Raw genomic sequence first — 27,062 nt, 5'->3', positions numbered from 1 at the left:
CCATGACGGACATCGACGAAGCAGTGGACCAGTGGTCACAGAGTGTGGAATAAATTCTGCTAGGAATCACAGAGAGCTTGTCTATTAGAGCATCTTGTGTTTGGGACTACTGCTTTCTAGAACAAAACACAAGGCCCTGTAGATGAACATGGAATTTGGGAGACCCATGTTTTATCCTTTTCCTACTTAGCCAGAATGAAGAGTTTCAGTGAGTAAATTCCCATTTTATAGAGGAAGAGGGATAAAGGCATGAGACGGTGGAAGGAGGAAAAGAAAGAACAGGAAGAAGTGGAGGAGAAGAGATCATGTGGCCAGTGACAGGAGTGGGTATTTCACAAATAGCAATTCACCTGGCAAAGGCCTGGAGCAGGCAAGAAGAGAGGGTGGTGGCTGAGCGTGGTACTGTGCTGCTGTGGTGAAGACATCTAGGCTGCAGGAAGAAGGATGCAGAAGTAACGGATGTGGTTGGCTGGGTTGTGACTGCAGGGCATGTCAAATGGCAGGCTAAAGAGCTAAAAGTCATCCCACAGGAAGGAACAGCCCGACAATAGGACAGCATGATGGTAAGAACATGGATAACGCGTCTAAACTGTCCCCACCTCTGAAGAGCTGTATGACCTGGGGCACTGCACCTGTTCTTCCCACTCCATTGTCTCACCTGTGAAATTGGCAATGGTAAGAATCTAAGCAGTGTTTATGTACAAAGTGCTCACAACAGTGCCTGGTACTGAAAGATGTAACACTAGTCTGCCTGCGGCACCACTTCTATGAAACAGCCCTTCAGAAAACTGCCAGCAGGCAGCCTGGAAACAGGAGCATCATCGTGGATATAAGATTGCTTTTCCATAGTCAAAGCATTCCTCCATGAATATAAATGCTGCTTCCGGCCAAGCTGCCACGCTTCATGAAGAAATGTAAACCTCACTGGAAGGGACAAAGCTGGGCTGGACATGCAGCTTTATGATAGAGTGCTTGCCTCGCCCAACCAATACCCAGCATGCACAGAAAGGAATATACAAAGTCTAAACTGGTAACACACACACACACACACACACACACACACACACACACACACACACACCAACACTCCTGTGGCATGACTCTACATTATCTAGGTTTTTATAAAACCATGGCAGCCAAAACGACAAGATACCCATTTATGAGAAGGTAGCTCTGTGCTGAAGTTGAATGCTGTCATAGGGTTTGGTACACTGAGGGAGGTGTGACCTGAAATACATTCATGACTGCTGTGATGATGTCTAGGGCAGGGACTCACTTCCAGATCCATCCTTGACTCGGGGCCCTTCAGGCTTGGCCTCAGACATGATGTTTGCATTGGCGTTGTTCTCCATCTCAATCACAAAGTCGCTGTCCTCTTCAAACTCCGGGTGGCTGAAGATCCAGTCCAGCGCCCTTTCCAGGTTATGATTCTGAAGAAAGGAAATTCACAATGCTTTCAGTGTCCAGGCCTCATCACCTCCTGAACATTTGCACCAGGTGTCAAGCATCCAGGCAGGAAGCCTGAATTAACTGGCTCTAAGCACCTCTGAGTGAGGAGCTCAGACCCTGCCACTCTCCCACGCATATCCCACCACTGCAGTCACCAGAAACTGCACTCCAAAGTCTCCACCTGTCTTAGTTCAGCATTATTATAGGCTGGTACCAATGATAAGGGATGCAAAGTGCCCAAGGGAAGGGTGGTATTTCTGCACAGCCCTTTCTACAGCCACAGCAATTATATACACCAATGGCATCTTTTGCAGATACTTTGTAAGAATAAGGTGCACATTGGGTTAGTGCTTCCTTGCCTTAAATACAGGAAGAATGCAGAACAAATGAATGTCTAGGTTAATGGTTGCTTTAGTGGAATCCCATATGTTTCAAACCAACTAAACATCAAGTTCTTTTCACCTTTCCCTGTCTGTGACAGCACTAACAAGCTAAAGAATTTGTATATAGAGACTTCGATGAAACAAGGAGGGCTCATGAAAGTACCCAAGTGAGAAAATGTCTGGTTGAAATACTTTGTAAGAATTTTAAAAGGAAAATTCCCATGACCTGATCAAGACTCACTATGATCTCAGCAACAGGCCCAGGCAGGCACCTAGTCAGGACAGGCAAAAGGACCTGGGAGCCAAAAGCCACTCAGAATGAATTCTGATGTGGCAAGGGAAGGTGGGTCTTAGCAAAAGTACTTCCCTGACTATTAAAGAGATACCTACATCACCATCCCATTGTTGCCTAGTCCTTGCTGATGAATCGAGACATTCGTAACTACAGAAGAAACTCCTCTCTGCAGAGGGAAACAGCAGCAGAGAATCCCAAGGACCTTCTACAAGGACCTTCAAGACATATTTCTCCAAAGTCTCGATATCAAAACAGCAAGATTTCACCTTAAATGTTTTCTTACCAAGCCAGAACCTTGGCATCCACTTTGGTCTGAAGCTGGCAAACTCCAAACAGACCTGTGAGCCCCACTAAGGAACGTTCAAGATCTTGATCATATTGCCCCAGCTCCTCATGCCTGAGCTCACCACGAGTCGCTCACGCGTTCAGTTTAGCTTTGAGTATACTACATGCAAATAAATCATCACAAAGAGTAATGGGACACAGTCAGACAAAGGTGACTCCAAATGACCAAAGGACACTGGGAGGTCTCTGTTGCCAGGGACCAAACTGAAACCACCTCCAGCAAGGGCAGAATTCCCTACCACAGCCCCCAGTGCTCACCGTTGCCCGTAAGGCCTGCACTGCCTGATTGCGCTGAAATCCCATGGAGGTGATGATGGCTACGCTTTCCTCGGGAGGTTGGTTGTCCAGTCCAGTAGCACCAAAGACAGAGGCTCCAGCCCCTCCATACCCAGGTATGGTCAGTGGTTCAGCAAAATCTGAGGAAAATAACTGTACTTAAATTTTTCTGGGGTTTTTGTCTTGAAAACAAACATTGCAGGTGTAAAGTGGGAAAAATAGATAGAATTGTATAATCAAGGGATCCTAGAACCAGATCTAAGGCTAGACATACAAGTCAATTTAACAGAATTGGGAGGTCAGAAAGGCAAAGATCAGGTGATTTCCAAGCAGAATTTTCAGCAGGAAAAGACAGCCTTTTTAACAAATGGTGCCAGGACAACTGGCTGTCTGCATATAAACCATAAAGACAGATGTCCCTCCTCATGCAACACACAAAGTCAACTCAAGGTGAATCATTGTCCTAAACATAGGACTAAGGGTATTAATTTTAATTTTTTAATTAAATGAAAAACATGGGAGTCAGTCTTTGTGACACTGGGTTAAGCAAGAATTTCTTGTATACAACACAAAAAGCATAATTCATAAAACAAAGAGGTAGCTGTACCACACCTCATCAAAATTTAAAAAGCGTCTACTTAAAAGACATCACTATAGAAGGGAAGACACAGCAGAACAGGAAAATATCTCTGCAAATTATGTATCTGAGAGGAAACCTGTATCTAGAATTTAAAAGTAACTCTTAGAACTTAATAATAAAAAAGCAAAAACACTAATTATACCCCTAGTGTTACTAGTCACTAGGGCAATACCTCTTGAAATCACAGTGAGATACCATGGTCCACCCAGGAACCACTATAACAAAATCGCTAACAGTAGGAACTGAGAGAAACTGGATCCCTCATTCGGCATGGGTGAGAGTGTGCAACGGTTCAGCCACTGTGTAAAATTGTTTGACAGTTTTTAAAAAGTTAGGCATAGGACTACATCAATTCTGCTCAAGAGAAAAAAATTATAAATACACATATGTAAAGAAGTTTCTGTTTACAGCAGCACTAATAAAGCCAAAAAGTAGAAACAATCCAACTGACTATCACCCTACAGTGAAAGCACAAATAAACCATGCTACGGCTATACAGTGGAACGCATCCGGCCATAAAAAAAAGTACTGTTCAAACTATAGTGTAAGACCCCTAAATATACTACGAAAAGTGATGGAAACCTGACACAAAAGGCCTCACGCTGTACAATTCCATTTATATGAATTGTCAAAAATAGGCAAATTCATAACAGTTGTAGGACACCAGGGAGGAGGTTAGTGAACATTAGGTACTAGAGAGAGCAAGAACATTGGAGAGATAGTGTCACAGTTAGGGTGTCTATTGCTGTGAAGAGTCACCATGAAAATATTTAATTAGGGTGGCTTGCTTATAGTTTCAGAGATTCAGTCCATTATCATCATGGTGGGACATGGAGGCATGCAGGCAGACATGGTGCTGGAGCTGAGAATGCTATATCATACAGGCAACAGGAAGTCAACTGAGACACTGGGCAGTTGCCTGAGCATAGGAAACCTCAAAGCCCACCTCCACAGTGACACATGTCCTCCAGCAAGGTCATACCCATTCCAACAAAGCCACACCTCCTAATAATGCCACTCTCTATGAGATTATGGGGACCAGTTACATTCAAACTACCACAGACGGCCCCTGTCTATAGCATTTCTTTGGGGTATACAAAAAATATTCTAGAATTAGACAGTTGCTTAACTGTGAAGTGACTAAAATCCTTGTGAATGTACACTTCTGATGGGTAGACATGTGAATGACATCTTCAGAAAGTAGATAAAACAAGAAGCTAAGGACAGGGCCTCTCTTGTATAATATTATAGGGTCCAGCCTTAATATTATACATCCCAGGGTCTCAAGAGAGAGAACTACTAATGGCGAGGACTATTTTCAGGAAATAGAATCTCAGCACACCTAACTCTATCGTCCACTTGCTTTAATTCCTCTGGCATAACATCCTTTATACACAGCTTCAGTTCTGTTCTCATGTCTAGCTCCTTTCTTGCCTGATTTCTCTCTATACTTATCTATTGCTCCCTCTAAGTTCTATCTTAATTCTCTCATCTTAATTCTGCCTCATCTAGGTCCTTTTCAGCTTGTTCTTACCCAGCTAGTACTTCCCCATCTGGCTCTTCCTCATCTTCCATCTGTTCCTCTAGTACTCTCTTGTAGCCCTTCAATCTAGTTCTTCCCCATCTCAGTTTGTTCCTCTCAAGTTCTTACTCGTCTAGTTCTTCCATTCTCTTTTCTCTTCTCCATCTTTCTGTGCCCTGGAAGTCCTGGTATATAAAGCCAGGCTTCCAGGGTCAAACGGAGGGGTGATAAGAATCACAATGACAGGCAATAACTGTTAATTATCATTTGCAACCCCAAAGGGAAGTGACCAATGGGGAAATGAATTAACTAAAGGCTAGATTCAGGTAATATCTAAGAAGAGGGAATCTTATGTGCTCAACTATAGTCTTAAACGTAATTAGTAGAAGATGTTAAGAATCTCTAAGTTGCTAGGTCAATGGGAGAAAATAAAACTGTCTTCTTTTTTCCTTTGGCTCCTATCTGTCCAAGCTATCTGCCATTTTTCTGCAGGGTGGGAAGGAAAGTGTGATCAGTCACTAGGCAACCTGTGTACAGCTAGATGCCTCTGGTGATAGTTAAAGGGAGATCTGGAACCAGAGGTAAAATTTGGGAAAGGAGGAAGTAAAGCTTAATTGGCACATCCGCCAGGCCTTCTCAAACAGGTAGTCTGGATGCTTAAGTCTGTTCTTAGGGAGCACAGAGGTATCTCTGATAAAGTACTTTCCTCCATCTGGGGATGGACCTGGCCGGATGCTGCCAATGATGATAATTACAGGGAGGCTTGAACTGGGGTTCTGGCTGAGCATAGCTATCAGTGCAGAGGGTTATCTAAATATTCCTAGAAGTGGTGAGGTAAGGAGTTAGAGGTCTACAAAGTTAGTAAGGTTGTAAGAAAGGAGGGTCCGAGCTAAATTGTGTAAAGCTATTACTTAATGTCCACCTGACCTAGGTGGTGTCTCCTTGTGGAATTTACCTTAAATCAGGAGACTTGCATGTGGACTGTTATTACTGCTAGTCCTTGAAAGTAGCCAAGGGAGATATCTGATTCCAGAGAAAGCCTTTCCTGAGGCTGTTCTCCAAATACCTGGAATGTATATGTCCAGAGAGTGATCAGTCCACACTGTTAGCCTTTCTTAGGGAAAAGTCAATTGGGAAAACTATGAAGACACACATGATTTTCATAACAGAAGACAGTTGATATATAACAAACCAAGTAACACCAAAAACTCCTTGGGATCTGGCTTCCTCTGGAGGAATTCCCTGATTCCTCCAGGTAGTGATTTTGCCATAACCATCTGAGTTCTTATGATATATTCCTGTGGCCTGCAACAGGCCTCCATTTCTTCAGTTTTCTATTTCAAGCTTGAAACAGACACCACACCTTTCTAACGATCTTTTGATCAACCAAGTGTGGACACCTTAAAGGAGGAAGTTAGTCCAAGAAAGGTGCTGTTTAAAAGATTAAGATTGTGACTTTGCCCAAACTGCAGCATGTTACCATCTGAAAACCCATCTTTAGGGACACATCCTTGGGAGCATGAACTCCAAAGTGCCACCTACCAGGTTCCTCCATGTGCACGATAATCCAGTTGAAGGCCACCTCAGCTCCAGTGTTCCCGGTGAAGTACACAGCCTTCCGGCAGGCTTCCAAAGGGAAGCCCATCTCGGCCAGCTGCATGACGGAGGATTCATCGATGTCTGAGGCTGCAGAGCACACAGCAGGATAGCCCACCATGAAAAACAGAACTTTCCCCTTCTGCCCGCCTCCACGGCCCTTCAAGCCCTTATCAACAGACTCCCTGAAGACAGGTCCATTTCGTTGGGTCTTAATTTGACTTTTTTATAGGCCATCTAACTATTGAGCTATTCATGAGAAGAAATGATATTATTACCTCAGTTTACAAATGAGGTAGCTGAGGCATATAGAATAGGAAGCATATATTTCCAGGCCACACAGTCCTAAGCAGCAAAGCCAAGGTTCCCCCACAGGGCTGCTGGCTCTCAAGCCTACACTCACCCTCCAGAGCCATAAGGGCCACGTAAACAGTAAGCCATTGGTCTCCATCTATTGCTTAGTCAACTAACAGACCCTTCCAACAACTGCATATATCCAGCACAGAATACTACTTTGCTGAACTACCACAGAAAAATTTGTCACACGAGAGGGCTGGAGAGATGGCTCAGGAGTTAAGAGCACTTACTGCTCTTCCAGAGGGCCCAGGTTCTGTTCCCAGTGCTCACATGGTGGTTCACAACCCTCTCTAACTCTAATTCCAGGGAATCTGACACCCTCTTCTGGCCTCTGTGGGCATCAGGCATTCACATGGTACACAGACATGCATGCAGGCAAGACACTCCTATGCATAAAATAAAAATAAACAAATTTTAAAACATGTCACACTAACAACAGATGTAAGACACCAAAAACATTTTTAAAGATACCTACGGTCTATCAACTGGTTCATCAGGCGATCTGGAAATGAAGGGACAGGTCATAAATGAGAGCTAGCCCCGGCCAATAGTTTTAGAAAAAAGAAATTGCATCAGTCCAGGACATCCTCAGACCCTCTCACTCCTGCTTACCCACCACACACCACCTGTAAAACACAGTTCATTACAGTAATGAGGAGAAACCGCAGCCTTTGGGCACTTAGACACAAATAAAACAGAGGTTCCGACATCTTGGTGAGCGAAATGATTTCCCTGCATTTATTTCTAAGAACACTGTCTACTTACAAGTCAAGGGTTCTAGCCTGAACATTATTGATAGGAGCCGTACGAAAAAACCACCGTGGTCCCCCTGTTGCTCACCACTGTCAGTCTGTAAGCCTTGTCAGGAGCCACCTGTCACCAGGACCCAAGTCAGTGACTCCTAATGCATGTGTTTCGAGTGTACAGTGGCAGGCATGCTTCGTTCCTATGTGTCTAGGTTGACGACCTCACAAGGAGCAGATTAACAGTGGAACGGTGGCTGCTCCTGGCTGGAGGAGGGTGGGAGGGAGAGAGTGTCCTTCCAGTCGGAGACAGTACCTTTGGAGTCATCAGGAATGACTATAGGGGGACTGATGTCTGGCAGTTCCTCTTCTCCTGGCTGTAAGCCCCTGGCTCTGAGATGGCTGATATCTAGGAGGTCTGGCATATCAATAGAAACATCTGCAAAACAAAGGGTTATATTCACTGGACACTCCAGAGCCCACAGTCAGCTCATTATAAATCCGCTTGTGTTCACTACATGCATGTATCTAGATAAGCTAAGGGACTCAGCAGACTTGTCAAGCCACATGAGAGATTAATGGAGGGCTCAGGACAAGGGCAGAGAGTGGTGGGACACAGGTGTCACACTGGACAGCAACAGTCAGATAAGCCAGAGGTCAGACTTGCAGCCAGGCTATCTGTGGTCTGGACGTATGCCGTTTTGCATTTTTAAAATATGGACAAAATTCAATTTTAAAATTTAGACTTCTGGATTTCTAAAACCATGAAGCTGTAGCACATTCTCCTGTGTTAACTGCCTGAGCCTCCCTTTAGCTTCCACTGTAGACGATGGTGGCCTCTGTGACCACTTCACACTGACCCCATTGCTCTGGACGGCCCTCAATGTGCACATCATGCATATGGGACAGGATATCTCTCTGACCTATATGATTACACATGGTGGAGCCCACCAGGCAGGCTGTGTGTGCCCGCCAAGAGAGCAGGCTGTGTGTGCCCGTCAGGAGAGCAGGCTGTATGTGCCCGTCAGGAGAGCAGGCTGTGTGTGCAGCAGGCTGTGTGTGCAGCAGGCTGTGTGTGCCCGCCAGGAGAGCAGGCTGTGTGTGCCCGTCAGGAGAGCAGGCTGTGTCTGCCCGTCAGGAGAGCAGGCTGTGTGTGCAGCAGGCTGTGTGTGCAGCAGGCTGTGTGTGCAGCAGGCTGTGTGTGCCCGTCAGGAGAGCAGGCTGTGTGTGCAGCAGGCTGTGTGTGCAGCAGGCTGTGCGTGCAGCAGGCTGTGTGTGCAGCAGGCTGTGTGTGCAGCAGGCTGTGTGTGCAGCAGGCTGTGTGTGCAGCAGGCTGTGTGTGCAGCAGGCTGTGTGTGCAGCAGGCTGTGCGTGCCCGCCAGGAGAGCAGGCTGTGCACCCCTCTACCCAGCGGCTCTTCTTTCCTACATGTTGCTTCCCTGTCCTTGCTTCACATTTAAGTTTGAAAACTCCTTGTTGACATTTTTTCCAAATCGTGACAGATACTGTGATGATTCTAAGTTATAAATTATAAGCTCAGAAGAACTTGACTAAATCTTAAGTGCTCACCCCTGGTGCTCTGGGAGGAAAATAAAACCCTCTTGGCTCAGCTGCTACTGCATTTGACTTGCTCAAAGGCAAGCTTTATAAGCCAAATAGCATCTGAGACTCAGTGCTGCGCCTATGCAAATAGAATAGAAGTGGGTTCAACTACAATCTCAGGGTTATTTCCTTCAGGCCTGAAGAATAACTGCCTCCAAATGATGCCAGATATGTAAACCCTACTGAAGACAACAAAGCAGGCTGGGCATGGTAGCACATGCCTATAAACACAGAATTTGGGACATGGAAGCAGAAAGATCAGAAGTTCAAGGCTAGCCTCATCCACACAGTAAATTCATGGCTATCCTGGGCTCATGAGATCCTGTCTCAAAAAACAAACTGAATAAATAAGTATAAATGAAACAATAACCGAAGAACAAAAGCTAAGTTTGAAAAGTTAAATTTTAAGGACCAGTAAAACTAAACACAAGGTCAGACTCACCAAATTGATACAACTGTTCCTTAAGAGAAAAGCCCAGGCCTTCCCTGAGACTCCTTTAAACTCAGTCAATAAAATCTGATTTCATTTTTGTTCCTTCACAAAAATTCCAAGAACAAAAAAAGAAAAAAAAGGAAGGAAGGAAGGAAGGAAGGAAGGAAGGAAGGAAGGAAGGAAGGAAGGAAGGAAGGAAGGAAGGAAGGAAGGCAGGCTGTGAAAAGCAGCCCAAAGTTTCCTATCTCAAGTATCTTGTCCCTCCCAGAAGCCAGTAGAGAACAGAGTGGTCAGCGCCCTGCCCTCAGATCCTCTCTGCTCCCTAAGCCTCTTCCAGCAAGAAAGTCAAGGGTCTCCTGAGCACCGGGAATAGCCCAGCACAAAGGATGAGCAAACAGTCACTGTGTGGCCACCAGCACCAGGCTCCCTAGAAAATCACCCTGGCTGGTTTCCCTCCTCACTCCCTGTCCCCTTCCACCAGGACCTGGATGACTCTGAAGACTTGCCATGCTGCTTGCAGAAGTGCCCAAACACAAATCTGTAAGAGACTGGCAAGCAGTTTGAAGCCCTTGCTTGAGAAGCTATACAGGGCAAAATACACATTCTTCCACATTCTGGAGCTACTAAGACCCATCAGATTCAACCCTGGTAGTGGAGAAAATGGCCTTTATGCCTTGTCTGGAAAATAAGCCTTCCACAGTGACCAAGCACCTTGCATATGGGTGAGAAGAAAGTCCAGTGAAGGCCAAACCATGCCCTTCTTTCAACTGTGCAAAGCAACTGCTTCCACATGACTGTTAGTAAAATTTGTATGATTTAGATGAATGTCAGCAGCACCTACTGTGTCTCAGAGGCAGGGGAAGGCTGCTAAGAGGAGCGTATACCTCCAGCTACCTGCTCCTCCAAGGGTGGTGTCTAGACTAGCAATGCCAACCCAAGGCTGTGAGTCCAGAGAAAAGTGGGGTGGATTCGGATCACAGTCTCTCAGCCCACCCTGCACCTGCCAATTAGCATCTGCATTTTCTAAGGATCCCAAGTGATAACTATGCACAGTAACATCTGGGATGTGCCACCGTGAGGACTGCACTTTCCCTCTTAAAGCCTGGTCCTTCCAGGGCTCAGTAGTGAAGGGGGGGTTAGCATACAGCATTTCTAATTATTGGTGTTTCTCCTAGGCTGTAAGTCCAGAGAAAGGTGGGAGTTAACACAGAAGCAATGGGTTGGGCATGATGGGGGCAGATGTTCCCACAGCCTCTACCACATGCCATGTCTTGTTAAGTGGCTCACTCTATAGTTTAAGCAAAAGCATGCAAAGGATACCTACCAAATTTTCTGGGAACCCAGTCAAGACCAAAAGTGAACTTCTTTATCTGCACTACCAAGTATTCGGGGAATGAGGCAAAGCGAGATGTTCTGGGAAACACAAGGGGGGGAGATCAATCAAACAAGGCAGAGAGAAAGGCAAACGCAGTCTACGGCGCACAGGCAGCTTTGTCTGCAGCGCCCGGCAATGTCCAGGACTGCCCTGTGAGGAGGAACTGGACCACAGTCAAGCACACAGCTACTCACACACTCGCTCCAACCTCCTGGCCTCTCCACAAAAGAAAACACTGAACGGAGGACACAGCGAGCATGGAGTGCAGCCGCTTCCCAGCAGTTGCTTGGCCGCGATGTTCCGAAAAGTGCTTTTACATCATTTGGTTTCCCAGCATCTTGCAGGGTTTCCATGCATGCACTTGTAGGTGTTCCAGTCAAGCATGCACTGTGTCTGTGACGTTCTTGAAGTGATGCAGAGAAGCCTTGCTTCACTGCAGCCTAGAATGATTGCCTCCCGGCAATGGCTGGTTCAGGGAAGAGTTAACCAAAATTGGGTTTAGTCTGACCTTACAGAGCTTCTTCAAATACCTGAATCCCTGGTAGCATGAGTCCTACAGACAGCTCCATTTCAGAGTAATTATCTAAACTATCTAAATCTAAGTCTTCCTTTTGAAAAGATTTTAGTTTATGAGTATTTGCCTGCATGTGTGTATATTCACCACATTGTGCCTGGTCTTTGCTGAAGCAAGAAAATGGGGTCATGTCCTCTGGAACTGGAGCTAAAGGTGGTTATAAGCCACCACGTGGGTCCTGGAAACCAAACCCTGGTCCTCTGCAATAGCAGCGAGTGCTCTTAACTGCTGAAGCATCTCTCGAGCCCCTAAACCTTACATTTTAAAACTAATACGTTAACTCTGAGTTCACTTCAAACTGAAAGACCCAACATCCCAGGCTCGGTTTAGCACTTCTGTGCACAGGCTGACTATTCTGTTGTACATGAAATCCGTGCCTTTGTTCCTGCTCATTCAGTCACCAATCATTTCCAGCATCCAGTTCTATTTGGTTGTCTATGCAAACAGGCAATGAGCCACATCATTTCTCAGCCTTTTAGCTAAAATCAAGGACAGAAAATGAGCCATGGACAGTACAATGGGCCCATTTTAAAATAAAAGATTCTGAGCTACCTCCTTTAAACCCTACTTTTTGAATTAGAGCCATTGCCTTCTATTTGGAATACATCTTTACCCAGAACGCACAAAGCAAATGTCAATGTTTTACTGCCCTCTACTGCACAGCAGTAGACACAGCATAAGGCTGACCATGAGCAAAGAGAAAGGTAGAGCTTTGGGTCTTCAGTAGGCTCCTTAATTCACTCCAAATCTGGGTAAATCACTGGCCTTCTGAGGCTTTTTCTACATCTAGAAATGAACTCACTTGTGTATCTGCTGCAGGGTTGTGCAGTGCTCACACTAGTGAGAACCTCTTGACACACTAGACACACTAGAACTGAAGTGAATTGTCAGCCCTAAGGTCTTGGACACTGAATGGGTCCATCACTGGCCTGTATTTCCCCCCAGACAAGTTACATAGCCTGCTGTGTCTCAAATTCTCCATCACAAGGACAGTAGAAGATAGCAAGGCAGCTACAAGAGCTTGGCCTTGCCAAGGAGCTGATCTAGGATTGTCCTGGCTCTTGGAAAAAATGCACAGTCCCTGCAACCAGGTTCTCTGGTTCTCTGAGAAGCCTCAATAAACATCACTCTCACTTAAGTGAAGCCAAGACCTCCAGTTTATCAAGACTAACAATTCACCTGCTACTATGGCATTATAAAAAAAAAAAAAAAAAAAAAAAAAAAAAAAAAAAAAAAAAACACCTGCTAAGGAGAACAGAGTACTAGTCCCTTTCTACTAAATGTGCCAAAATATGATAACTAGTCAACCACATGCAGACCACATGATCCAAGGCGAACACACACACACACACACACACACACACACACACACACACACACACACATACACACACATGCACTCACTCGAAAGACCATAATAGTGGCAATAAGGACACCACCCATCCTACAGCTACTAACAGGTACCATGCAAAGCACTTGCTCTGCTCAGCTCCCTTGGACCACCTCGGTTCTATAAATACTCCTGTTATCCCTGCTTTACAGATAGGAAACAGGGCCCTGGGAGGAGGGTCATTCAGCCAAGGTCACGTCGCAGCTGACCCGGAAAGTCTGCTCTGGAGCCCACACTATGCTCCTCCCTCCCAAGTGACAAAGAAGAAATGGAAGTCCCTCCACAGCCACATCGGCTCAAGGACAGGAGGTGAGTCGTGTCCAGCCCTCTGCAGATGTTCCAAACAATAACAGTCTTCCCAGACACAGTCTGCTAGGATCACTTACACCAGTGCTTCTCAACCTGCCTAATGCCTGCACCCTTTAATATAGTTAGTTCCTCATGGTGTGGTGACTTGCAGCTATAAAATTATTTTCATTCTACTTTATAACTGCAATTTTGCAACTATTATGAATCATAACGTAAATCGCTGCATTTTCCAATAGTCTTAGGCGACCCCTGTGAAAGGGTGGTTCAACCTCCCAAAGGGATCAAGACTCACAGGTTGAGAACCCCTAATTTAAAGGATCATTATGTCTGGTCCATCCTGACCTATAGACCCACCAAGATCAACCCACTCTTTGTTTTGTTTTTTGTTTGTTTTTTGTTTTGTAATACAGAGGTGTGTATGTAGTCTAAACTGACCCTGATATCTCTCTCTCTCTCTCTCTCTCTCTCTCTCTCTCTCTCTCTCTCTCTCTCTCTCTCTCTCTCTCTCTCATATCTAGGCTATGCATAAAAACTCATCATCCTCCTGCTCAGTTTTCCAAGTTCTGGGATCACAGGCATGTACTACCACACCTAGCCACTAAGGATACCTTTTGCCTTTTTCTGGCTTTTCAGGCTCTGGGTCTAACAAAAGGAAAGTTCAAGACCTTACATTAACAAAATGTCAGTCAAGTCACAGCCTACATTGCTAAAAAATAAATTAAAAATAAAGAATTTCCAGAAGTTCACTAGCTGGATTTGCCAAATGCCAAAATTATCATTCGAAACATTATAGAGCATAATAAGGAACACTAAGCATGGCTACATATGGACATGAGCATAATATGGTGGGTAACACAGACAAGCCTGGGTTAAGTAAGAGTGCCATCCCTGAGCACAGTCAGACCAGCTCTATCTCCCAAGCATGCCACTGACCAGCTAATTGCCTCTCCTTCCATTGCCCCATCTATAAAGTGAGAGACTAAAGGAACCTACCTCACACCACTGAGAGCATATTACATATGATAACTGGTGCATGGGAGGTTGGCCTACAGCAAGACCCTATCTCAAAACACAACAAAAACAATAATACAGAAACAGCTGACGGCAAGTTCATTGCCAGCTCCTCAGTAAATAGTAAATGGTGGGGATTTTAGTAGATCTAGTCCTTTTCTTTCCTACAAGGACTGTTTCTTCTAATGACAATTGTTATACAACACTAATTCTTTTCACATATAGAAAAAAAGTATATGCAGGCTGAGGAGATGGCTCTTTGGATAAACAGCTCGCCCCATAGGTTTAGGGACCTGGGTTCAGATACCCAGAAACCATGTAGTGCCAGGCAGTGGTACACTCAAGCGTCCCAGTGCTCCTACAGTGAGGTGAGACATAGATTCCCTGGCAGCTTGCAGGCCTGCTGCGACATGGCTGATATATGTGGTGGTAATAAGAAGAGAGGCCATGTGTCAAACCAGGGAAAAGTGGGAGAACTGTCCCCTGACTTCCACATACACACTGAGGTAAGTGTGTACCGGTATGCACTGCACATGCTTACACACACACACACACACACACACACATACACACACACACACACACACACACACACACACACACACACCTCAGAAGTCCCTGCAACAAAACTTACCCAAGGATAGACAGCTCATAACAGAATGAAAGGCTGGCTACCAATCCTCATCTGCATTGGACCTTTTCAAACTTATTTTGATTAAAAATGGGGCTTTTGGTGGGTTTTGTTTTGTTTTGCTTTGTTTTGTTCTTTTGGTGTCTTTGGTTTTGCTGTGAGATGTGTGAGGACTTGGCTTTGGAGTGGTGGTTGTTGTGTTTTGTTTTCTGTAGCGCTGGGAATCAAACCCAGGGCCTCACACCCACTAGGCAGGCATCTACCACTGAGATGCATCTCTAGCCCTGAGTGTTTGAAATGAGGTGTTTTGTTTCCCCGTTTCTGGCATGTGAAGTCTCATATGAAGCAAAGCACTCTTGCCCAGCTCAAGTGGCAATGCGAAGAGTGTCAGCAAGGACTGACTGTATCAAATGACTAAGTGGAGGGAAAACTGCATGTACCCGACAGTCAGGCTCACAACATGAACATGAGGTTTCTCCTGACTTGGTCGTAAGCAGCTCACCATGCAAATGCTCATGCCTATCTAGCATGCCCAAGACTTCCCCGGGAGGCACCCAATCAACCAAGGCCTAGGCTAAAACTGAGTGTAAAATTACAACATAATGCAGTGATGTTTACATATTGAAGGCTGCCATGAGTAGTTTTGTGATGTCTTTACCAGTTATCATTCTTGCCATGTGGGAGTAAGGGTGTTTCTTAACCCTACTCTCATGGCAAGAGAAAAAAAAAAAAAGGCAATTTTGCTTTAAAAAAAGAAAAAAAAAAGTGGACCCTCCCCAACTCAGTACATAACTCAAATAGTAGGACTGTCTTATTGGTCAGGCTCATCAAGTGACGTGAGTGACAGTATTTCACACTCCATCCTACCCTCATGAACAGCATTCATGGACTCTCAGAACACCCAGCCCCCTCCCCTGCCTCAGCGCCCGCCTCAGTAGGCTCCTCTTTCCCCGTTAAGGGAGGCCTTACTCACTTCACTCCCGCAGACTTGGCCTGCAGGGCACTGCTCCAGAAGTCATCCACATTGTCTGGTTCAGCAAAGGCCTGAAGGCAGGCACTGAATGGGATCTTGGCTCGCACCAGCTCGGGAAGAGGTCTTCGGTTTGCTTCTGCTTCCCTTCTCATCAGTTCATAGGCGATCAGCTCATCTGAGGAACAGGAAGGAACCTGTAGTCATGCTTCTCTTCCGCACAGGAGCCACACCCTCTTGAGTGGTATGTCTCCTCGTAGGTCAGGGCTGCTGCCTGTCTGTCCATTCTGGAGAAGCCTGCCCAAAGCCCCTTCCCAAGCCTAACAGACTGTGTAGAGTAAGAAACACCTTTTACTTCTATTTTTTGTGTGTTTGCTTATTTGTTTTGTTTTGAGACAGGATTTCTCTATGTAGCCCTGGCTGTCCTGGAACTCACTCTGTAGGCCAGGCTAGCCTTGAACTCACAGAGATCCATCCGCCTGCCTCTACCTCCCCAGTGTTGGGATTAAAGGCATGTGCCACCACTGCTATTACTTCTATTTTTTTATTCTTGTTTTTGCTATTTCATTTTGAGACTAACGAGAGGGAACTGAGTCCAGATCAGATCATGCATGGGACATCAATGATGCGGGGACCTGCAGCTCCATTTTCCCAGCCTGCGGTGCCCCAAGTGCTGCTCTTCATACTTCACCCCAGAGAGTTCTGCAGCTATGAGAGAGCCAAGGGCTCTCCTCTCCCCAGGCCCTTCACTCCCCTGATGAAGAAACTGAGGTTGAAGATCAAAACTAATCAATCATTGACAAGCCTAGGCACTTAAAGTCTTGGTCAACAAACACAGACAAGGCCCAAAAGAGATATAAAATCAATGCAAGGTGCTAGCATTCTAAATCACCCCTTGGGGACCTGCCCAACACCTTGATGTCATCTTACATAAAGCTCCCTTTTAGAGGAAGAAATCCCTCCTCCCCTCTTTTCTCTCTCTCTGTCTCCATAGGGTGTGCACCTCCATGTGCTCTCTCTCTCTCTCTCTCTCTCTCTCTCTCTCTCTCTCTCTCTCTCTCTCTCTCTCTCTCTCTCCTCCCTTCCCCCTCCCTCCCTCCCTTCTCTTCTCCCTTTCCCCTTTAATAATAAAACTTTCCATGTGGATGCATGATGTGAGTAACTTTCCACTGTGTCCCCTTGCCCCCCGCCCACATGGCATGTCTCTTTGGCTCAAATCCACCAAGGCCTCTCTCACAACACAAGGAGTCAGATTTTTCAAATTCTCAGGTTTAAAGGCTGCGGGGCAAGGGGGGGGAGGGGCAGTGAGAGGGAGAGGAAGAAAAAGAAAGTCCCTGCTGCCAACTTCAAGTTGTCCGGAAAATAGCATGACCAAGGAAAGGAGATGACATCATCAGGGCTGTCGCTGAGCTCCAGACAATGGCCAGAGTCGGTGTCTCTGCTTTCTGGATTGGCTCCTCCAGCAACTGTGACTGTGGTCGTGGGATCCACAATGGCATGAGGGCAAGGGGAGTATGTGGCTAAGTTTGCCCTTATCCACCTCACCACCCCGGAAGTACAACCAACACTGATGAAACAGCATCCAATCCACTGGCCGGAGGCCTCTCAGGCAATCTCTACTGATAAAGTGATCAGACAACTACTACGAGGAAAGAAAGGAGGGTGCTGGGAAGCCTTTAGGAGCCAGAGAATGATCCCATTTTGACACTAACTGCAGTTAAAACATCACAGGTACTTGGAATGTCATTTCTGGTTGATTATTTCACAATAGCAACAACAGCAGCAAACAGTCCCTACTAATAGGTTGGCTTGTACACACACTTATTTCCTAAAAGCCCCCCAGAAAGCTTTTAAAGCCCCTTCTCTGTCCACAGTCAGCTTGCAATGTAGTACTTCTATCTAGCATACAAATGTTAAGTAAATCTCTTTTCTTAAAAAAGATTACCACTCATATAGTACAGCTAATTAGAGATCACAGGACTGTGAAAGCTACCAAAATCCAAATTCTGGCATTCCTTCTGATTCATTCTGCCAAGCTCTACCAACTAAATAAGCAAAGTAAGCATTAAGGGGGGGGGGGGGGTGTGCTTCTACCTGGCAATAAGAACTATCACAAGAGGATCCGATCCCAGTCTTGCATGGAAGCTGCTTCTGCAATGACACCCTCTCGGCCTGAATGCTGCTGCTCCTATTAATCCTATAGCCCGGGATTCCTGTATGCCACCAACTCATGCAACCCTCCTCACTTTGCATTTAAGAAGGTCCCTCTGCCTCACCATCCTTGAACACATACACAGCGTGTGCATTCCCTCTGCATTGACACTCTCAAAACTACATTAATTTTTGAGAACACTCTTTATCACCAAGGCTGACAGAACTGAACAGAACATTAAGTCTGAGGTGAGCAAGGAAAACTAATTGTTCCTTCTAATGGCTCAGACTGATTGTCAACTTGACAGGCTTTCCCATCATCTAGGAGGTAAAGCCTTCAGGCACAGTTGTCAGGGATTATCTAGATTAGTTTAGCCCCTGACCGTGCCTGTGAGGGATTATCTTGATTAGGCTCATTAGAGTGAGACGATCCACCCTAAAAATGAGTAGCACCATCAGCACTAAGTGCATAAGAAGAAAGCAAGCTGACCATGAGCATTCATCTCCCTCTGCCTCCTGGCTGGAAAACGTAATGTAACTGGCTCCCATCAACATGACTTTCCTATCATGATGGACTATATGCTATAACTTTGGCACACAGTAAACTCTCTCCCTTCCCCCCTCTTTTTTTTCAGCAGTTTTTGTCAGGCACTTTATGACAACAGGAAAATTAACTAAGATGGCCCTCACTCTCAAAAGGCAACAAACTGTCCACTCCACAGCCTTCCGTACCTCAGATGATGGGCAAGAACCTAAATGCAGTCCAAAGCTGTATGCATACATAGACAACGGAAACAATTTCATCTTCAATCATCAGAGTCATCACTTCCCAAAATCACAGTAAATTAACTCCCCCGAAGAGTAGCAATAGGCACTCAGAGAGGAGTTTTTACAAGGATGGCAAGTACCCCAAAAGGAGCAACAGCCATCTTGGCCTTTTCTTCTCTAAGACCTGAACTCTAAGTGATACCGTTCATCCTTCCTACCTGGAAGAATCAGATTGTACTGACGGCATGAGAAGGAGCCATGCCCTGAAAGCCATGGTGGTACCTCTCCTGAATTTCAAAGTCCAGACATTCTTCTATTGGGCCTCCTTGCTACAGCATGCCCGGCCACAAGTTACCTCCCAGGAGGCCCACCTTAAAGACCCAGACAGAAAATATGGTTGCTTCCCAAGATTTCTGATTCCACTTCTAACTCCCAAAGAAGCATTTCCATCAAAGTTTATACCACAGCATATCATCAATGACACGAGAGCATCCTACCCACATCACCACAAGCAACACAATTGTGCCAACTGCAGCCTAACCATGAGTCACATTTTCTGGGCTCTAAAGTAGCCCCTGTCCACAACTCCTCCACCAAGCCTGCCATGACAAGTCACATAGGGACTTGGAAAACCATGAGAAGGGATGTACAACCCAAACACAGCCCATCCCACTGCCTGGGCTGCTTGTCTCTGGGCAGGTCTCTCCACAGGGAGACATATGAGGCTCTTTTCTCGTTGAGGACCGTTACCTTTGTTGGTTGCTGCCTCCATGGCCACAGGTAGCTGCATCAGATAGTCCACCCGCTCTGTGTAGCGGACCTTTCGGGTCTGACAGCACTGAATGCGTTCCTCCACCAGAAACCGGAAGACATCACTTGGGTTTTCTGAGCCAATTCGATTCCTCTGAAGGTCAGATAACACCAGGTTAGTGGATGCAGGGGAGTGAAGCCACGGATGAAAGACAGCACAATGCCAGCTCTGATTCTGCCATCAAGATCATGCTTTACATGGCATTTTTTCTGGACATCAGAGTCAACAAGACCAAGACATTGTGATTCATATAGTGTCCCAAAATGAGGGGTTGGGTAAATAAATTCAGATTCACCTGTGAGTAATATTACAGTCATTAAAATTATAGATGAGTATGGGTGGAATTAGAAGAAAGAAGGTAAATAGGTTAATGACATAATAGAACGAGGAAAAAAGACTGTCCTGGGAAAACCAAGGTATGTTTGATACAATTTCAAATGTACTTAATGTAAACTACATATACATAAAGAAACTGCTATATTAGGATACACAAGGATATAGTAATATCCTTCCAACAGGTTAAAGGGAAACACTACTCACAAACAGAATTCACACCTGATTGGGAATTGCTGAAGGATCAGCTGCTCAATGTTAACTGTAGCCATTGCTACTGCAGCAGTTCTGATTTTCTCCTGAGTTTTCTCCCTTTACCATAAAGAATACTTTCATAATCAAGGGGGAAGGGCTGCTGTTTTGTTTTAAGGTGAATTCTTCATGGCTTCCACGAGCTGCACTGGAAGTGTGATCACTTGAGTGGTGGCTGGATATCAAGTACCTGGAGGGGCTCTCAGGGGACTCTGTCCAGGGACCATCACACCCATAACAGGCACAGCATGAAAGCCACACAGAGCCAGCAGCATCTGGAACCCAATGTGAGAGGCAGCCACTTCAAGTGCACATGGCAGAGGCAGCCAGCAAGAGGCCCAGTGAGTGACTGATGGAGAGAGAAGGGGCATTTGGTGAAGCCGTCACCAGAGCAGCTGGTGCACTTCTGACCACCCTGCAGGATTCTCAAGACTTACCTCCACCAGATTGACCAAGTGCAAGAAAAACTCCTGGGCATCTTGCTGTCTGTTAGAGGAGAATTCTGGGTGGCTCTTGCTGACAAAGGCCTTGAACATGCGTGGAGAGATCCCGTTCTGCTGAGGCTAGAGTATAAAGACAAAATCATCATATATAGGTGAAAACCTACTACTATTATTCTGCTCAAAGGGACACAGTAATAAAATGACTCCTAGTGACATAATGCTGTACCCAGAGAAAAGAGCATCACCAGCCCACATCAGTGAAGCTTCCTGCAGTAGAGGGTAATTACCACAGAGTCCCACAACTGAACAGTGGCAGAGAATGAGACTTTACAGAGCACCCAGTCCTAAGTGATAAGTCTTCATCAAACTCTTCCCTTCAAGGCTCAGGAATCTATGCCGAAGAGGAGGCAAAAAAATTGCAAGAGCCGGAGGTGACAGATGACTCCAAAGAAACAGTGTCTTCCAGACACAACAGGACTGATGCACCCACAAACTCACAAAGACTGGTATCATGCACAGGACCCGCACAGAGGCAACCAGATAAGATCCAGGCACTGAGAGGAAAGCGGACACGTGATCCCACCTCTAACAAGGAAACTGTCTGCAATGGTACTTGCTGACAGAGAAGACTCAGTTTTCTTCAATGGAGCATCACTGGATATAGCAACTACGCTCTAGGAAAGGCCCTGTGGCCAGCAGTCGGCAACAGGAAATGAAGTCCATGTTTTGTTTTGTTGGTTGTTTTTAACCGGCTTTTTGTTTGGTTCTGTTTTGGAATTTTGTCTTACTGTGTTTTTGTTTGACTGTTGTTTTTTGCTTTTGTTTTTGTTTTTCATTTTAGAGAAAGAAGAAAGAGCATGAAGTTGGGTAGGTGGGGAGGATCTGAGAGGAGTTAGAGGAGAAGTGTGGGAATCCACAGAGGTTTCCTAGTGAGATCTGAGCTTGCTTTACCACCAGGGCTGCTGAAGAGGATGAGTGGACCACCGGCCTGGGTACCAGGTGTCTGGAAGGGTCTACACTTGGCTGTACCTAGCAGGGGGAGGTCTTTTGCCTTGCCCCTTGGTATTGTTATAAAAAGCCCTTTTGAATAAAGTTCTGGGCTGGTGGATAAGAATGCAGGCCCTCCCGAGGCTATCCTGTGTTTCTGTCTTTTTTTCTCCTCTGTATCCTTCTCTCTAAATCTCTTATCCCTCTCTCTTCAAGAGTACCCTGGGGTAAAGGTGGGGGCAGGTCCCCTACAGAGGAGAAAGAATATGATCAAATTATATTGTATGAAATATGTACATAAATAAACACTAAATTAAAAGAAGAATAAATCAGCAGATAGCCCCTTCATATACATCTGAAGCCTGAATGGCAAGTGGGTCCAGTCTAACTGTAAATTCCACCTTTCAAATGAGGGGAAAGGTAACCATGACAAGAGCCAGCATCTACAGGATACGGGGACATTGCTCTGTCAACTTTATGAGAACAGTACGAGTGACACTGTGGTCAATCTTCAGAGCAAAGTAGAGATGCGCCGTGGAGGGGACTCTGGCAGTTAAGATGAGAAGCTAGCTCATGGGCCAGGGAGGTGACTTGGTAGTTAAGAGCACTCACTGCTTTGCCAGAGAATCTGAGTCCAGTTCCCAGCCCCCTCACCAGGCTTCAGGCAGCCCACAACCACCTGTAACCCTAGCTTCAGAGGAGTCTGATGTCGCTGACCTCCGCACACACTTGCACTCACAAAGGTTGATTATTGACACCTGTCAGGGCTCAGAAGGCTCACGGGAATGCAATATGCTTTGCTCTCTACACACAGATGCAAATTTGATTTTTTTCTCTTTTAGTTTATGTATATGTTCGTGTGTGTGTGTGTGTGTGTGTGTGTGTGTGTGCGCGCGTGCGCAAGCGCGCGCAAATGTGCAAGCATGCAGGCAGAGGCCAGAGGTCCATGTTGGCTGTCGTCCTCAGTCACCTCATCACCTTATTTTTTGAGATAGGATCTTTCACCAAACCTGGAGCTCATTCATGCACCAGCTAAACCGCTGGCCAGTAAGCATCAAGGATCACCCTGCCTCTGCCTCCCCAGACTGGGACTAGAAGTGACTGCTGCCTCCCCTACCTTATTTCTGCTGCTTCTGATGGATTGTTCCCAAAGCCCTACATCCAAGGTTGATCTCTGACCACTAAATGCATGCACACACAGATACACATACACACATACATATACACATACACACACACATGCACACACACAAGCAAAAGGCTGGGCTCTGCATATGACAGTTTTTAAAAAGCCAAAATGAAAATTAGAGAATGGAGTTACAAAAGTCATTCTTTCCATTTGACAGTGGCCTAGTGACATCACCTAAGAGCTCCTAGAGCCCTAGCGGGCAAAATCGCCTGCTGTCTTGGTTGTAAGCTGTCTCTTGACGACTCACTTTGTAGAAGGGTGGCCCAGAGTCTCCATAACAGCAACCTCTGAGGGAGTCTGTGGTCCGACTAGGTTACTGTGCTTCTTTCTCCATCAGCAAGTGAAAAACAGACCAGCTAAAGTTAGAGAGGACTAAAGTGCTCAGATTCTCCCAGATGCTTGCACAGGACTTTCTAACAGCATGTTGGCACACAGCCAGCGTCCACTGCTCCCCAGAGCCCAGTGCTTTAGTTAATAAGCAAGAAGTGAGCTAGCTGGAGCTTCCAGCACATCAGAGCAATGCCTGAAGATATGTCTGACCACAGACACAGGTCAACCTGTCCCTAACACATGTGGTGATACTTTGTGCTGAAATGTGATATTTTATTTGTGTGTTAATAAATAAAGCTTGCCTGGAGATCAAAGGTCATAGTCAACCATAAACAGAAGTCAGGCAGTGGTAGCACACGCCCTTAATTTGATCAAATGGCAGGCAGAGTCTCTGTGTGTTCAAGGACATAGCCAAGTGTGGTGACATATGCCTTTAATCCCAGTACCAACCATAGAGACCTGGAAGTCTGTATAGACAGGCAGTGACGAGGAAGTGATGAGGCTGGGTTAAGAGCCAATGAGAAGGCAGAACAGCAAGGCAATAAAGGCGCAAGTTAGACAGGAAGAGGCTTGCTTGGGAAGCGAGGCGGTGTGGTGAGCTAAGGTTAGTTTGGTGGCTCTCACTATTGCTCTGATCTCCATGGCTTGCACCCCTGTATTTGGCTCTGTGTTCCTTATTTAATAAGACTGTTTAGAAATTTGTCTATAAACACACAAGTTTACAAGCCAGTTGCTGGTCAGCTTCAGTATTGCACAGTACTTGGAGGAAGAACTGTTAGCATGATTGCTTTGAGTAACTGACATATAGGAATGCTTCAGTGTGTGGAGTAAAGGGAGCTCATACAAACTGGGAAGGGCAAGTTCGGCAGGCAGCTCATTCTCCAGCAGCCAGCTTCAAGCCCAATGGGAACTGCCAACACTGAATGCCAGGCAGTCCTTTCTCCTCCTCCTCCTGTTTGTCACATGATTTAAAAAAGCAAACTGAAGTTGGTTTGAGTTACATGACAACTCAACATGGTGGAGGGGGACACTCGAGGGAGACTGTGTCTACGGCTTGATTCTCTTAGAAACACCATTATCTTGCACTTATGTGCAGGAAAATGTGCTTTTTCATGTTAAGAAAAAAAGACAAGAATGTTACATTTGCCCAAGAGGGGTAAATACAAGTTAAAGAAAGCAAGTCTAATGCTTAAATAAAGCTAAAATCCTATCACCTCAGTGTGGCAGGAGGCTAGCTACCTCGGGCAATGCTAAAACCCACAATGGTGTCAGCCAAAATTATTTAATCTGGGAGTCAAAGTATCCCCGACACAGTTTCTCAGAACACACAACCACTTCAAACATGCTTTTTGTGGGTGGAAAAAGCTCTAAGGGTGTCCACTTTTAAATTGTTAGAAAGCACTTGTCGAGCATGAACAAGGAAGGATCTGAGTGTGAGCCTCACATACACAAACCAGTAAAATAAATAAATACCAAGAACAAATTCTTAAGGACATGGTAGAGTCCTCCCTATCAAATACTAGGCTGGAGAGACGACTCAGCAGTTAAAAGTGCTTGATTTACATTTCCCTGATGACTAAGGATGTTGAACAATTCTTTAAGTGTATTTCAGCCATTTGAGATTCTTCTGTTGAGAATTCTGTTTAGATATGCACCCCATTTTTAAATTGGACTATTTGGTATTTTGATGTCCAGTTTCTTGAGTTCTTTATATATTTTGGAGATTAGCCCTCTGTCAGATGTGGGGTTGGTAAAGATCTTTTCCCGTTCTGTAAGCTGCCATTTTGTCTTATTGACATTATCATTTGCCTTACAGAACCTTTTCAGTTTCAGGAGGTCCCATTTATTAATTGTTGGTCAGTGTCCGTGCTACTGGTGTTATATTCAGGAAGTAGACTCCTGCCGGAGACAGCTGACCTGAGCTCATGGGAGATCCTGGACTCTGGACCAACAGTTAGGGAGCTTTCATGGGACCGATGTAGGCCATCTGCATGAGTGTTGCAGTTGTGTAGCCTGCTCTCTTAGTAAGGCTCCTAGCAGTGAGATCAGGACCTGTCCCTGGCGCTTAGTGAACCTGTTCCCCATGCTAGATTACCTTACCCAGCCTTGATGCAGGGGGAGGAGCTGGGTCCTGTCTCAACTTAATGTGCTATGCCTTTTCAAGCCCATGGGAGGCCTACCCTTTTCTGAATGGAGATGGGGGAGGAGTGGATGGGGAGGGAGGCAGATTGGGGGGTGAGGGCAGGAAGAGAGAAGGGAGGGGAAACTGTGTAAAAATAAATTTTAAAAAATGTTAATAAAATAAAATAAATAAAAGTTTTAAAAATTGCTTGATGATCTTCCCAGTTTCAGTTCCCAGCACCCATACTGGGCCACTTACAATCACCTAATTCCAGCTCCAGGCAATCCGAAGCCCTCTTCTGGCCTCCACTGACATATGCACACCTCTCTCTCTCTCTCTCTCTCTCTCTCTCTCTCTCTCTCTCTCTCTCTCTCTCTCTCTCTCTCTCACACACACACACACACACACACACACACACAAAATAATAATAATAATAATAATAACAGTATCTTTTATATGAAAACACTGGGTGTGATGTCAATGTAACCAAACTCAGACATATCTGAGAAAATAAGTCACAGTTGAGAAAATGCCTCTCTAAGAACGGCCCATAGGCAAGCCTATAGGCAAGGCATTTTCTTAATTAGTGATTAATAAGGGAGGACCAAGCACACTTTGGGTGGTGCCACCCCTGGGCAGGTGGTCCTGGGGTGTATAAGAAAGCAGGCTGAGCAAGTCATGAGAAGCAAGCCAGTAAGCATTGCTCCTCCATGGTCTCTGGGCCAGCTCCTGCCTCCAGGTCCCTGCCTGTTTAAGGTCCTTCAGTGATGGACTGTTCCCTGGAAGTATAAGACAAAACAAACCTTTTCCTCCCCAAGTTCTTTCTGGTCACAGAGTTTTATCACATCAATAGAAACATAACTAAGACACTGGGATTCTTTATAGATGAAATGGTTTATTAACCGAGACATTACTAAAAATCCAGTAATTGGTCTGTGGCAGATGGTCTGATATGAGGATGCGTATCTATCAGGAATGAGCCAAGATACAAGACAAAATGCAGAGGTGAGAAATGAAAAGCTCATGCTACTGAGCTAGCAGGTGATTTGCACACTTGAAATGTCCCATCTACGAGCAGGATCGCAGAGTTGTCCACAGCTGCACGGACACCAGATGGCCCGGGTCAATTCCCATGTCCACAGCATTCTACCATTCTGCATGGATTTGTCTCCACACAGGAAGAGCCTGGCCCCAGCAAACACGGTGTGAGCTGTTTGCAGAATAATTCCCTCCACCATCACAAGTATTGTTCTGCTGTGGACTATTAGTCTATATGAAAAACTGCTTAAAACCAGGACCACAAAAGAAAACATGCTCAGTCCCTTCCTACCTTAAATGTCACAGGAGCCATAGTGATGTTGAACCAAAAGCCTACTCCCACCCCCAGACAAGACCTTCTCTTTACCACCAGGAAGCACACTGCAGCTACTCATGGTCAGGAGTTTTTCTTTTTAACTTTTGCTTGTTTTAGGTAGGGCCTCATTTAGGCCAGGCTGGCCTGGAGCTCACTATGTACCTTGAATTTATGATCCCCCTGTCTCCACCTCCTGTTTGTTAGAACACAGTCCATCGATGGAGTCATGTGAGGAAAATTCTGCGTGCTTGTGAAAACTCCAAGAAAACAAGACAAGAGTCTCATTAACCCCAGTTTCTTTAAAACACGGAATTGTCCTTGGAATGTGTTTTCCTGTTCCTCCCAGGTGTAGCAGATAGGAAGGAGTTTACTTTAGATTACTCATTATTGCTTGCCTTTGTTGATCAATAAAATGTTTGAA

General features: G+C 45.5%; 1 protein-coding gene across 2 annotated transcripts in view; it reads right to left on the bottom strand.

Annotated features, from left to right (window-relative positions):
* The window catches only part of Usp13 (ubiquitin specific peptidase 13), a 123,710-nt gene that overhangs the window by 22,780 nt on the left and 73,868 nt on the right, over window positions 1-27,062 (bottom strand). For both annotated transcript variants that reach the window (XM_028872663.1, XM_028872665.1), the window contains exons 11-19: window positions 20,654-20,779; window positions 19,571-19,724; window positions 15,905-16,079; window positions 10,966-11,054; window positions 7,923-8,045; window positions 7,339-7,365; window positions 6,453-6,596; window positions 2,731-2,888; window positions 1,277-1,430 (exon numbers count right to left, since the gene is read on the bottom strand). In XM_028872663.1, coding sequence (XP_028728496.1) covers window positions 1,277-1,430; window positions 2,731-2,888; window positions 6,453-6,596; window positions 7,339-7,365; window positions 7,923-8,045; window positions 10,966-11,054; window positions 15,905-16,079; window positions 19,571-19,724; window positions 20,654-20,779 — 1,150 coding nt within the window. The remainder of the gene's footprint in view (window positions 1-1,276; window positions 1,431-2,730; window positions 2,889-6,452; window positions 6,597-7,338; window positions 7,366-7,922; window positions 8,046-10,965; window positions 11,055-15,904; window positions 16,080-19,570; window positions 19,725-20,653; window positions 20,780-27,062) is intronic.

Source organism: Peromyscus leucopus, chromosome 6, assembly GCF_004664715.2.
Source record: "Peromyscus leucopus breed LL Stock chromosome 6, UCI_PerLeu_2.1, whole genome shotgun sequence".
NCBI classification, from domain to species: domain Eukaryota; kingdom Metazoa; phylum Chordata; class Mammalia; order Rodentia; family Cricetidae; genus Peromyscus; species Peromyscus leucopus.
The sequence above is the reverse complement of the archived record's forward strand: the minus strand, read 5'-3'. Positions and strand labels throughout refer to the sequence as shown.